At 40.1% G+C, this 12,318-nt stretch overlaps 1 protein-coding gene across 5 annotated transcripts in view; it reads left to right on the plus strand.

Annotated features, from left to right (window-relative positions):
• PHACTR2 (phosphatase and actin regulator 2) overlaps positions 1–12,318 on the plus strand; it is a 138,117-nt gene that overhangs the window by 102,920 nt on the left and 22,879 nt on the right. For 3 of the 5 annotated variants that reach the window (XM_040553354.1, XM_040553357.1, XM_040553355.1), the window contains exons 5-7: positions 5,956–6,192; positions 9,867–10,419; positions 11,735–11,934. In XM_040553354.1, coding sequence (XP_040409288.1) covers positions 5,956–6,192; positions 9,867–10,419; positions 11,735–11,934 — 990 coding nt within the window. The remainder of the gene's footprint in view (positions 1–5,955; positions 6,193–9,866; positions 10,420–11,734; positions 11,935–12,318) is intronic. The other 2 variants (XM_040553358.1, XM_040553359.1) reach the window with 1 other exon arrangement.

Below are 12,318 nucleotides of genomic sequence, written 5' to 3' on the forward strand. Positions count from 1 at the left end.
CTCAGAAGTCTTTGCTTTATGTCATCTTCCAGGGTCTTATACAGGAGCCTCTCAACAGGCTTCAAACCACTCACTGTGAGAGACAAAGCAGACTTTTCTCCCTCTTCTGTGTCTTGTTGGCTTCCTACAGCCCTGAGCTCTGTATATCATCGAATCGTCTATGAGCACAATACATAAAAGTTGTGTTGTTTTTTTTCTTGTTGTTTTGGTTTGGTTTTTGTGGTTTTTTTTTGCCTGGCTCAAAAGAATCTTCTTGTAGGTCTCAGTCCATCTGAGTTATTTGCTGGCTAGAAACAGTTCTTCTAAGAATAGTATATCTTCTATTCATCACCTGAAGTATGTAAATGAGGCTGAATCCAAGTCTTCTTAAAGGAAAGCTACTCTAGATAAAGCTCTGTTTGGGCAGAGACTGTTTGCTAAGTCAGCCAGGCTATCTCATGCCAGTAGGCTGATGTGAGAGGTGCAGGCTTTCACCCACATACGTTGAATGGCAGAGAAAAGCTCCTAATTTGTAAAGCTGCCATTTTTATTGTTTTTTTTCATTTATAGAAAAGATATCCTAACTTGGCTCCAGGAATAGGATTGTAGACAGGATTTTAGAAGACTAACCATTGAATTGTTTGAAAATATCTATACAAAAAGTATAAGGGAATGTAGAAACTAGCATGCCTGTTCACTTTCCAAGTCTCTGTAGAATAAGAAAAGATTAAAATATGCAGCTAAAGGTGAAGATGTTTTAGATATTCTGTCTTGATTTAATAGCTTACTTTTTACACCGCAGTTGGGCAGTTAGCAGTGTAAAATGATAGTCAGTGGATTTGGGTTGTTGTTTTTTTGTGTTTCCTTTTTTATCTTGGAACCAATGTGAAATATTTGAACATGGTTACTTTAGGTCAGATGTTACACCTGGCCCTTTCTCCCTTCTCCTTCTGATTTCTACATTGTCTCTTTTACAAGGCCTCTTGCACAGGGTGCTGTTGACATTGTACAGTAAGCAAGATCTGGAAGTCTGCAGATGTACAGATCTGCTCATCTGTCTTCAGGAAGGATGCATTCAAAACTGGAATTAATGCAGATAGGGCTGCTAGGAGCGTCATGAGACAGCTGTTCTTGTTCAACCTAGCAAAACAGAGCCTTAGTCTGAGTGCATTCAATGAATGTGACAAGTTGGTATACAGCCAGGAGAGAGCATGGCTGAAGGACAATGCTGGCACAAGTAGAAAGGAATAAACAGTGGCTTTAAATACGTTTAGAGTGGAAATTAAGGGAAGCTTTCTAACAATTAAAATGGGTGTTTTCTGAAACAGAATTTTAGTAGCAATAGCAGGAACAAAAAATGGAGCCGGTTAAATCTGAAGTTTTTGAAAGCATCTGAATGAGTTGACTGCCTGCGTCAGCACAGTCAGTGAGTCCAAAAATGAGACAAAAGACACCTTGTGTTGTCTGTCGTCCCATGTTTCTGAACGACAGCTTCCTGGGTTTTGATTAATCACAACACAGGTCTCTGCGTAGACTGGAAAGGAAACTCTCGATTCTCAAAACTTACTGAGTTTCTCTTTACAGGGGTTTATTCTGCAAAAGGCAACAAATCATATGTTATTTCCAACTTCGATTTTATGTAGTGTTACTCCACTGAGTTATGCTCATCTTCCAGGAGAAGGGTGCTTTGCAGTTGATATAGATTACATGCTTGCATTGCAGCAGTATTGGTTCTCCGTGAGCTATCTTCGTATCACTGCTCTATCTGGAAAAACAAAAGCATCAGTACTGTATGACAAAATCCCGGGGTAAAAAAGCTTGGACCTTCAATTCCTTAGAAATTCACAGAAGTAAAGAAAACATACATGTATTATACAGCCTGGTTATGTTTGGTTTCCAATACTATGTCAAGGATTGACACAGTTCTTCAGAACCACCATTTGGTCCACAGTTTACAAACGGTGCCACATTTAGCTTCCAATATAAGTCATTTGATTTTCCAGTGAATAAGTGAATACTGCATGTTGTAATCTCTGAAAATCTTTGAGACTTGAAGGGTTTATACAAGAGCTGCTGTACACTGAGTATTTTGTAATCCTGGCCATCATTTAGGTGTTTATATGAGAAAACAGCATTCTGAAAAGCCTGGCCTCAATCACAGTTTCTGGGAACAAGAAAATCTGATCTCAAAGTGAGCTTTCTTGAAAATCTGGCCTTTGGAAAATTTGTTCCAAGCATAAACATATTATTGATCCAAATGCTTAATGAGACGTTAACATTTGCTTTGCTTTCCTATTAAAAATAATTTATGGGGAGATTGCTTTTACAGCAGATGTCTTGATGAAGGCAGAAGTGAATAAAAGATATTCCTATCTGATGGTCATTTGGAGACCTTTTGTTAAAAGTCCAGTTAGTGATGAACAGATCTGTAAACTAAGAAAAGAAACAGCAATAAAAATACATCGCAGCTGGTACTGAGATACCTTGGGGATGGGCTTGTACAAATAGATGAACTGAGCTGATTCAGCTAGCTCCTTGATTTGGCAGTCTCAACTGAGATGAGAAAGAACAGTCTTGAAGACCAAGGACCCATATTCAAGTAGAGTCATGCTAGGGAGGTACAATTACAACATAATTTTATCTTGAACCATTTACAGACATCAGACCGTTCCTGTTGCTGTTCAAGAGCGTTCCAGTGTTTCATTATTAGCTGTTTGTATTACTGCATTACTCACACACAGACCAGGAATTTATTTTATGGTGTCTTACATAAGTACAGAAAAACACAGAAATGTCCCAGTGGACATGCAGCAAAAGAGAGGACACTGTGGTTAGACACTGAAAAACAAGAGGAGACTGCACCAGGATAACAAACACAATGCCAGCAGCTTAAAAATTGTCAGCTTTGGCATCATAATAGAGTGTAATGTAGGAGACGACAGTTGATAGGTATATTTGTGAATGTTGACAAGGAGAGCCTTCCAAACCTGAGGGCAGCAAACGAAAATCAATGAAATACTGTCTGCTTCAACATACGGCTTGTTGGCAGCAAAAGCTAGCGTAATGGCCTAGTCAGGTGGGAACTGGGAATCAGTGTCTCAAGAGTAAGTGAGAAACAACAGTTTGGGCAGGATTGGACTGACGTTGAGGGCCATTGGGCTTGTATCTGATGAGATAAAAAGTGAAGCTAACAAAGTTAGTAAAGACAAAGATAATATGATAATATGACATGGTAAAAGCAATGGGAAGAGCAATTGTCTTCACCATGGCTTTCCTCATGGATACGAGACGACTCACTGGTCAAGGCCAAGAAAAGGGCATATACGGTGCAGTCAAGATTCCAAGGGAGCTGTAACTATCTGAGCAAATAGGGTTCTGCTGTGCAAAAAGAGTCTGCCAGACTTTGGTATGATGTACATAACAGTATGGAAAGAACTGTCCTAGATAAAGAGATGATATCCCAGGGATGGTGAGGTATTTCAGTTAAAATCAATATTATATAAATTGCCAGTTTTAATCACAACTGAAGTCTGCAAGCAGGGACTTTGTTTTGAATGAACTGTTCTAATTTTGTTTTTCATTTATAGCTTTTAGTTATTTTTCTACAGAACTGAAAATTATTGGTTGGGTGTCATTAAGATATTCTTACTTGCAACTAAGTAAAGATTTAGCCTTGTATATTGTACTTTTTTTGCTAATACATAAGATAAATTCTGTGACACATTATTTAATCACTTATATAGTTGAATGTTAATTGACCAAGATTCTAAATAATTGCACTGCATTTCCTTAGAATATGGTGGAGTATTTCTTTTTAATAGGTTATTATTCTCTTCTAAAGATTTTTTGTATTAATATGACTAGAAGCAGAACACAGTGGCAATGTATAAATACACAAATTTGCAGTTGTTTCTTGTTAGTAAATAAAGTTTTAACATGCTGGACCCATAAGGAAAAGGTATATCAAGGAATGGTTTACACTTAAAATTATTTCTGATCATCATGCCCTTCAAAATTTTATCTTATCTTGCTATGTTTGTATAATGGAACTAAAGTTTTAAAATGTCCTGCTTTTTCAGAATTAAATCAGTTTTTCAACTTTGAATGAAGTTAAGTAGACTTTCGCAAGGAGATGCTGTTTGCTATAAAAGAGGAAAGCAAAATGTAACAAACATGTTTTTTTCTCCTTCCAAAGTCTTTCTCTGGTCCAGAAGAAAGAGGTAGGAAAACAAAGAGGTCATACAAGGATCTGTGCTCCAGAGAATCTGCTTGCTAGCTTTAAAACAATGGTTCTTGTACAACATTAGCAAAAAGATATTAGTCTATCGTGATTATATGGGCTGGAAATAAAGGAGGAAGACACTGGACTGTTAGTCTTAATTCCTTTGGTTGTTAAAGAGACACGTGTGCATGTTTCTCTTAATATCTGCAGGTGATGCATTAGGTTCATATTAACAAGCCTTAAACTAGAGTTTGAAAAGGCTTTGTTTCTCAGATAAAGAATGTCATCATTGTCCAACACAATTTTTGTTTTTCATTTACTAATCTTAAAATGAAAAGATGCTGCTTATCTCTTGGGAATCTTTCACAGAGGAAGAAAGAGGGTGGAGAATGGGCAGAAGATCCAGGAATGGCCACTTAATGTGTGTAAGAGTAAGGCTTTTGTAGGAACATACTTCAAGAAGTGAATTGGTTTCCTCTCGAGTGATTAAAAAAAAAAAGAGATTGTTAGAAGTACTTTTGATATGTGCTTGGCTTCTTTGTTCCCTGACCATTGTAAATTATACTAACATGCAAGTAAAGCCCATATGATTTTGATGGTATGATCTTGGTTTTATAAAATCCTTTTTCCAAAAGGCTTGGAAAGGCTATCTTGAGCCCAAATGGGCACAGAGTTGGTGTGATGGAATAAATAAAGATTCCCCTCTAACTACCAGCTACAGTCTAACAACTGTAGAGATTATATGGCAAAATTTTGTGCTGACTCTGAATGGCTCATCTACATTAGCGCTAGGAGTGCAGTTTTAAAGTGAATTTCCAGCTCATCGCTGCTTACCATTCTTTGGTTTGCAGAGCACACAAACCAGGTTCCCTTTGAATGAAACTAAAACCAAAGTTGCATTCAGGAACTGGTGGTGCTCCCACCACATCTGGGCCTGTGGTCTACAGAACTAGGCTGAAGCTAGTCCAAAGTAAAACCTCATGATGTGTGCACAGTATGGACGTAGTGTCCTCAGTGTTACCTGTTTTCACTCTGCAGAGCCATTCCTACTGGACTACACAATGTAGATAAAGTCAGGATTTCCATGGGCTAAGTAACTGACAATTCTTAAAACTGCAGCCTTGTGACAGTACTTGGAGAACACGCAGGAGAGAAGAGCGTTCCCATGGCAAATGACATCCTATTTTAATTTAGCTTCATCTCTTCCTGAAGAGTAGAAATACCCTGGGGAAGATACCCAAAATAAAGTTGCTGTTTCTCTGAGCAAGCACGCTGCAGCTTAGGAGAATGGGTTCCTGCAGGGGAAAATTTCAGCTGTATAGCCATATTTGAACCTGTGGCTGAGGGAATGGCCCTGTTCACATTCAGATTCACATGAATCTGAGTTTTATAGCCTGTTGATCTCAAGAGGACTGGAAAGAATCTAAGGGAATTTGTGAGAGGAGTAAATGGCATTTCCCGTGCTTCGTTTGCAGCCAGCAGTCTAGTTGGGGATGTTGGGAGTTAAGGAGGGTTCTTGGAGATCTAGAATAGGTGAGAATGGGAGAAGTGCCAGACAGAAGTCTTCAATGAGAAGGACTTGAGTGGAGACAGATGGCAATTTTTTTTTCTGAAGTAATACTTCAGAAGATGAAGAAGTCTCTGCTGATTCCCAAGAGCTCAAGCAACAAAAAGTAGTCATTGTCAAGCTTGCTATTAAATGTATGTGGCGTATGTTTGTGTCAGTTGGCTTCTATTCACTTTCTTATCCATAGAGAGCACTACTGATCACTGCCCAGAAATACCGGCATCCCATGCTCCACCACTACCCAAGTCTAAGCCTAAATCTAAAAAAGCTCCGCTACCACCAAAAAATGCTATTGCTGCTTCCACCACCACCAGCCATAAGAGTAATGAAGCATCTCATGCTAAAAAAAAGGGAAAGGCTCCTGCTAAGCAGCCTCCTCTCCCACCTCCAAAGCCAACAAGTCACAGTGCAAATCGGGAAGCTGGTGAGTACTGCACAGGCAGTGCCTGTTGCAGTGGGTGCATGTGCATGGGGGTGCTTGACTTTGTCTGGTGAGAACTTCTGCTTTTGTAAATAGCAGTGCTACTAAAGAGCATGCCCCTGATGTTTTAGCTAGCTTCCCACTGAGCTCTGGTTCTGCTGTCCGCAAACGCCCCAGACATCAGATGAATCTCTTCACTGTCTAATAAATGTATGCACAAAACCAAGCACAACAGAGACTATATTGAATTCCCAGGTGACATGTACGTGTTGGTAATAAAACAATCCAGAGAACTGCCAAAGAATCAGCAGGGAAAAAGGTGACTTCTGAAACCAAATACATCTGAGTTGCCCCAAAGTAAAACTATTTTGGTTTTACTGTAACTTTCTGCTGGAAGTAACAACTATTCCAATTAATGTGACAAGATGAGAAGATTTCAAAGAGGTAAAGGATAAAACCAGGAAGACATCTTTAAAGATTGTTGAGTAGTGGTTGTTTTAACTGAGAAAAAAAATTATAAAAATAAAAAAAATAAAAAGAAGAATTATAAATCCTTAGAAATAGACGGACTTCCCTGAGCTTGTTGATAGCTTCTTGTGATTCTGAATATGCACTGAGAATGGAAAATGTCAGTCGTCAGGCACGTAATAGATGTTTTTATCACTGCACTTTTAAACCAAAATTCTGCAAAGATGCTAGATTATAGGTAGCTGTTCTAAGGTACTGATCTGGAGTTTGAGTGGTTGTAGTTTAGACAATGACCAAAAAGAAAACATTCAAATATAATTTGAGTGCGAGCAGTATTATGATGAATGGACTGTATATATATGTGCATTGGCGAACTTACACAATCCTTGTATTTTCGATCCTCTTTCAGTCATTCAAAGCCTTTCAGTCACTCCTGTTTTCTCTCCAAGTATACTTCTTCATAACTTGTACATTTTGGCAAGTTTCGTATTTGAAGCACACAGAAGAGGATTGTTTGAAAACACTGCAAGACTGCTAAAGTTACAATAATAACTTTGCCATAAAATATCCATTAACTTGGTATTAACTGTCCCTACTACATCAATAGACCACAAGAGTAAACATTTTGAAAACCTAGAACTTGCTGCTTGTATTTCACTTGCAGCTGGAAAACTCAGTTCCTCCCAGGTGAAGGAACCTAAAAACAGCAGACCTTTCAGAAACAGAACAACCCATCAGATAGAGAAGTGCTTAGGCAAGTGGTTGGTAACAAGCTCTCAGGTATCTCAGTTCTTAAATTAAAACACATTCAAATTCCAGATTTGTCTTTTAGTAGCCTTGCTGAAATTTCATGCAATACTTGAGACCATGCAGCTATAAAATATATCAACGTACCTCTTGTATAAAGTAGTACATTTTCTACTAGCAATTTCTTTCAGCATTAGGTACATTGTTTTCATTTTAAATAGGGGCAATGCTTAATAAAGAGAATTCATAGGGAGCAGTATTTAATACAAGAGGTTCATCAGATCCCCGTGAAAGTGAACATGTGATGCAGCCAGTGATCTAGTCCCATGAAGGAGAATAGGATTTGAGAAACTGAGGTTACTCGGGTGGTTTCCAAACTGAAACAGTATAGTTGGGAGAAAGGGGACATGAACGTAAGCATGTACTTTTGCCAAAAGGCAAATAATGGTCATGAAATTTCTGTGTTTAATCAAAATTCAAATTTTCTACTGAAAAAGAGGCTTGACAGAAAGTTGTCAGGCAGCCCAGCTTAAAGCAACAATAGCAATAGCACTTCTGACCTGAGTGAAAGTGTGTGGGGGTGAATTTCTCTGGGAGAATTCTTTCAAGTTTTTGTATCTGATTGCAAGTCCAGGAGGGTTCTGAGAATAATGTAAGGTTTCATTCAATGGAAACATCTTCTGACGTTTTCCCAGTGATAATTATAGTGCAGCTGTATATTTGTATTGTGCTGGAGTTCTTAAGTTTAAGCACATAACTGGTTTCATTGGCTGGGGCCTGTGTTTAAGTGCTTTGCTGGATCAGAACCAGAGCCCTTTGTTAGTACCATCTACTTACTCACTGAGGTTTCTGCTAAATAATATACAGGTTGGAGCCACCATTTATTTCCACTGCAATTAGGAACTGCTGCCTGTAACATTTCTTTGTTTCCTTTTGATTTGCTGGTAAGTGAAGTCAGTTGGTGTGGCTGGTGACTGCAGTATCGGTAGATCCTGCGCCGTGCCCCGTACAGTTACCTCACGGCACAAAGAGGGACACTGATATGCCTGAAGCCATGAGTTCCTGCAAATTTTTCCAGATGTACTGAAAGCCACACGGCTCTATAAATGTTTATAAACCATAACATTCTGCTGCAGGAGAGAACGGTATAATGTGTCTTTTGAATTATTTTCCATCTTCTTTGAGACTAAGAACAGCCACGCTGTGAAAGCTATTTTTGTATCGTGAGCTTATTATGGCCGGTATCTGTATTTTGATTCTATCCTAATCTGCTGGGGTTTTGTTTTTATTTAAATGCTTATAAGTAAAGTAGGCCTTTCAGCAGATTTTTATTACAGCTTTCTGTTTTACTCGGTAAGCTTAGCTTCAAGGCTGCTGTGTAGCTTTATAATGCTTTCATTTGTGCTCTTGAGGTTAATGCATTTTTACTGCAGCAGAAGTGTTTGAGTTGGATGCATTTTGATGAAGAGGACTGAATTTTAAGGCGGTTGTCAGTTTTATTGCTTTTAAAATGCAAGTCAGAATGCTGAAGCTCCCAGTCCAGATGATGCGTACATCAACGCAGCAATCAGAAACGTGGCTGGGATACACGTGGGCATACCTTGCTAGCTGAACTCTCTCGCAAACCTGGGCACTGACTGGAGCCAAGGTGCAACCATATATGCTTCAATATAGTATCACAACAGTAGACAGCAACATTACTGGCCAGCTTGTGCAACTAGTGTCCAAATCTTGTATCACCACATTTTCAAGGCTACCTGAGTTGGTCACTGTCAAGACAAAGAGCTCCAGTATATACAGAAGGCCTTCAGTGCCTCTTTCCTTCTGGAGATCATTTGTGCAGAATGAGATCAGTGGTTTCCAACTCTGTTTTATGGACATACCCATCTGGACTCAAAAGTACCTCTCATTTTACTGTCCCTCTGCTGCTTGCCATTAATTAGAAGCACACCACTTGCAAGAACATTGTGAAATGTAATTAACTGATGCCCTCAATGGTCCTGATGTTCATTGAAAGGTGTAAGGACATATTGTTCTCCTACTGCTCAGACCATAAAAATCACATAATAGAAAAGGTCAAACAATTTTCTCAGTCCAGTAGCATTTATTATTTTTTTTTTTAACTAGGGCAAGAAACATTTTGGGAAAAAGTAGTGGATGATGTCCAGGCAACTTCTAATGGGCCAATGCAGAATGCTAGGATCAAAATCTCACTTATATCTAACGTTGATCCCCTCCACTGATCTTCGACAAATATTCATCATTTCAGTTTTCCCATCTCTAAAGCTGAATTGTGAATTCCAACATTTACTCGTCTCAAGCATATAGATGGAGAACTATAGAAGTATCAAGTGTAGTTTTTTCATTTTTTGAAGTATCAGCATACAAGGCAATTCATGCGGAAAGGTGCAAAAAATGTATAGTTGCAAGACTGTAAAATGCTTTTTCTTTTCTTATTTTAGCTAGTTCTAGTTCCTCACATGCTAAAAAAACACCAGTCTCCAAGTCTTCTTCATCACCATCTCCTTCGTCCACATCATCTCATTCCAAAGCCTCTAAGGAGACTTCCAGCAAATCGGGCACATCAGGGACTCCCAGAGGCAAGAAAAAAGCTGGGAAGCAGTCAGCCCCACGAACGGCACCAGATGGGGCAGCTTCTTCCCCCTCAGGTGCCACAGCCAGCAGGTTGGAAGTGAAGGCAGAAAAATCTGAGCCTGAGCAGCCTTCCATAGTAATTTCTGAAACAGAGGACGTAGACCAACGGAGCAAGCTGGTTGTACCCCCTCCTCCCACCACGGCTCCTCCTCCTCCGCCTCCACCTCCTTTTCCTGCCGCAGCCAGTCAGCCCGCTGTCTCCTCAGATGCCCAAGATGCACCAGAGGGCTCGGTGGCGAAGCCATCCATCCCTGGATCAGGTACTAAACCTCTTCTCCAGGCTGAGCAAGGGACAGATGACAGCCTGAGCAGTACGGCCCAAGATGGCGGTCCAGATGCTAGTGGAGAAGACTCAAAAAGGTGAGATGGTCGTTCGTAAGTCATTGCTGTCATGGGTAAGTGGCAAAGCCTACAGGAACCCACATTTCTAGTGTTACCTTTGCAGAAAGGATGCTGTAGGCATGCTAACTGGTAATAATTTGTGTCTATTTCTTAGAGGCATCCCAGCATAATTTGTCCCTTGCCAGCATCTTTGAGCCATTTACCCACAATATTTAATGATTCCCCATGACGGCATTTCTCATCACATGTGACCTGTATTGCTGCCTGGCTGAATACTGACCACTGCAGTCAACAGCTCAGCTAGCCATAGATAACACTTTTATTTCTCTCTCATAAAGGCAAGCAAGAAAGGATGCTGAATTATAAATGTGTTCTTTTAAAAAAAAAAAAAAACAGAAACAAAAACTTTTTTTGTGGTGAATATCGTTTAAAATCTCATTGATAAAGCTCCCAGTTCAGTAACTGAATTCACTAGCAAACGCAATGACAGTTTTAGGCATTGGTTAGTAAATGTTTGGTTCTGCTACTGCCTAATAGCTTTTGTACGTCTCAGATATTATAAAATCTAGTCAAGAGCAAAGTCATAATTATATTTTTTTTAAGCAAAATAGTTGGCAGCAAAAAAGTGACTGGCTTATTAATCTGTCTTTTCCCTGCCACAAGAACCAGTGTCTTTCATAACAATCCAAGAGGTTTTAGTCTAGATGCCAGTGACCGAGAGAATTTCCTTGAAATAGAGGGAGCCTTGCTGGTACATCTGTGCCAATGTTGCATTCCTGTGCTGCTTCTCACTTTGCTCTACCCTTCGTTTACACAAAGGATTTTCCCAAGGCAGAGGGCCCTCTGCTGCTGATTTCCATATTTATCAGTCATAGAAATGAATGTTTTGCACCCAACAGCAATAAAACTATATTTGCAGTAAATAGTCAGGCTTCTAGAAGAGGAAGCTTTGCAATTCTGCCTGCTCTCTGACTGACTCCTCTCACCCCCAACCTTATGAGCTGTTTTTCTCCTCTCATTAGCTTTTATGTACTATTGGTCCCATCCCACAAGAAATAAACAGGAACAGCCATGTTTCTTTACAAAGGCTTTGCAGCTCATCTTTTTAGACTGTTTGCATCTTTCTTCATAACATACTTACCCATAAACAGATATGTATACCCATGCACATATATATACATTGCATATGTTTTACATACATACAGTTTTAGAGAGAGAAGTTAGTTTGAGCAGCAGAACTTTTATTTTCATGCTTGCTTATGCAGTCTGTCTCCCATTCGTGTTCTCTACTGCTTGCGTTAATGTGACACCGTGTCTGCTTATGAATTCATAGCCTGGCTACCAAGGATGACCAAGGAGCGGAGGCACCTGACCAGACCCACTCTGAACCACTGGAGGAGGCTTCTGATGCTGCTGCCCCTGCTGAGAGTGAAAGCAGCAGAGAGAGCCATAGCAGCGACTCGGACTCTGATGGGCCGATACTGTACACAGATGATGACGATGACGACGATGATGATAATGCTAGTGCTGAAAGTAAGCCCCTAACAAAAAGAGGGTACTGGGAACGGGTGGCTGTCTTAGGGTATATTTAATATACATTTGTCCTGGGCTGGCTCAGAGAGCCTGCAAAGCTGCTGTGGTAGCCAGATTGCTAACTGGAGCTCACTGGTTGCGTGTAGTCCATGACTCCTACGCCCAGTGAGTTGTTGTGTAGATGACCACATTAAGTTGTGGCCTGCAGGAGAGCAAAGACTTTGGGACAGAGCTGCAAGCAAGCCTATCAGTCTGTGGGTGATTCTCTTCCAGGATGTGGTGCTACTGCAGGGCATCCCACTGACAAGTTGCAGACCACCCTTTGCACGTTGTGTTATGTGACCATGCCTGACCCCTGTTAGTGCAAAGTAAAGAGAGCAGGAT

Source organism: Cygnus olor, chromosome 3 (assembly GCF_009769625.2).
Source record: "Cygnus olor isolate bCygOlo1 chromosome 3, bCygOlo1.pri.v2, whole genome shotgun sequence".
Taxonomy (NCBI): Eukaryota; Metazoa; Chordata; class Aves; order Anseriformes; family Anatidae; genus Cygnus; species Cygnus olor.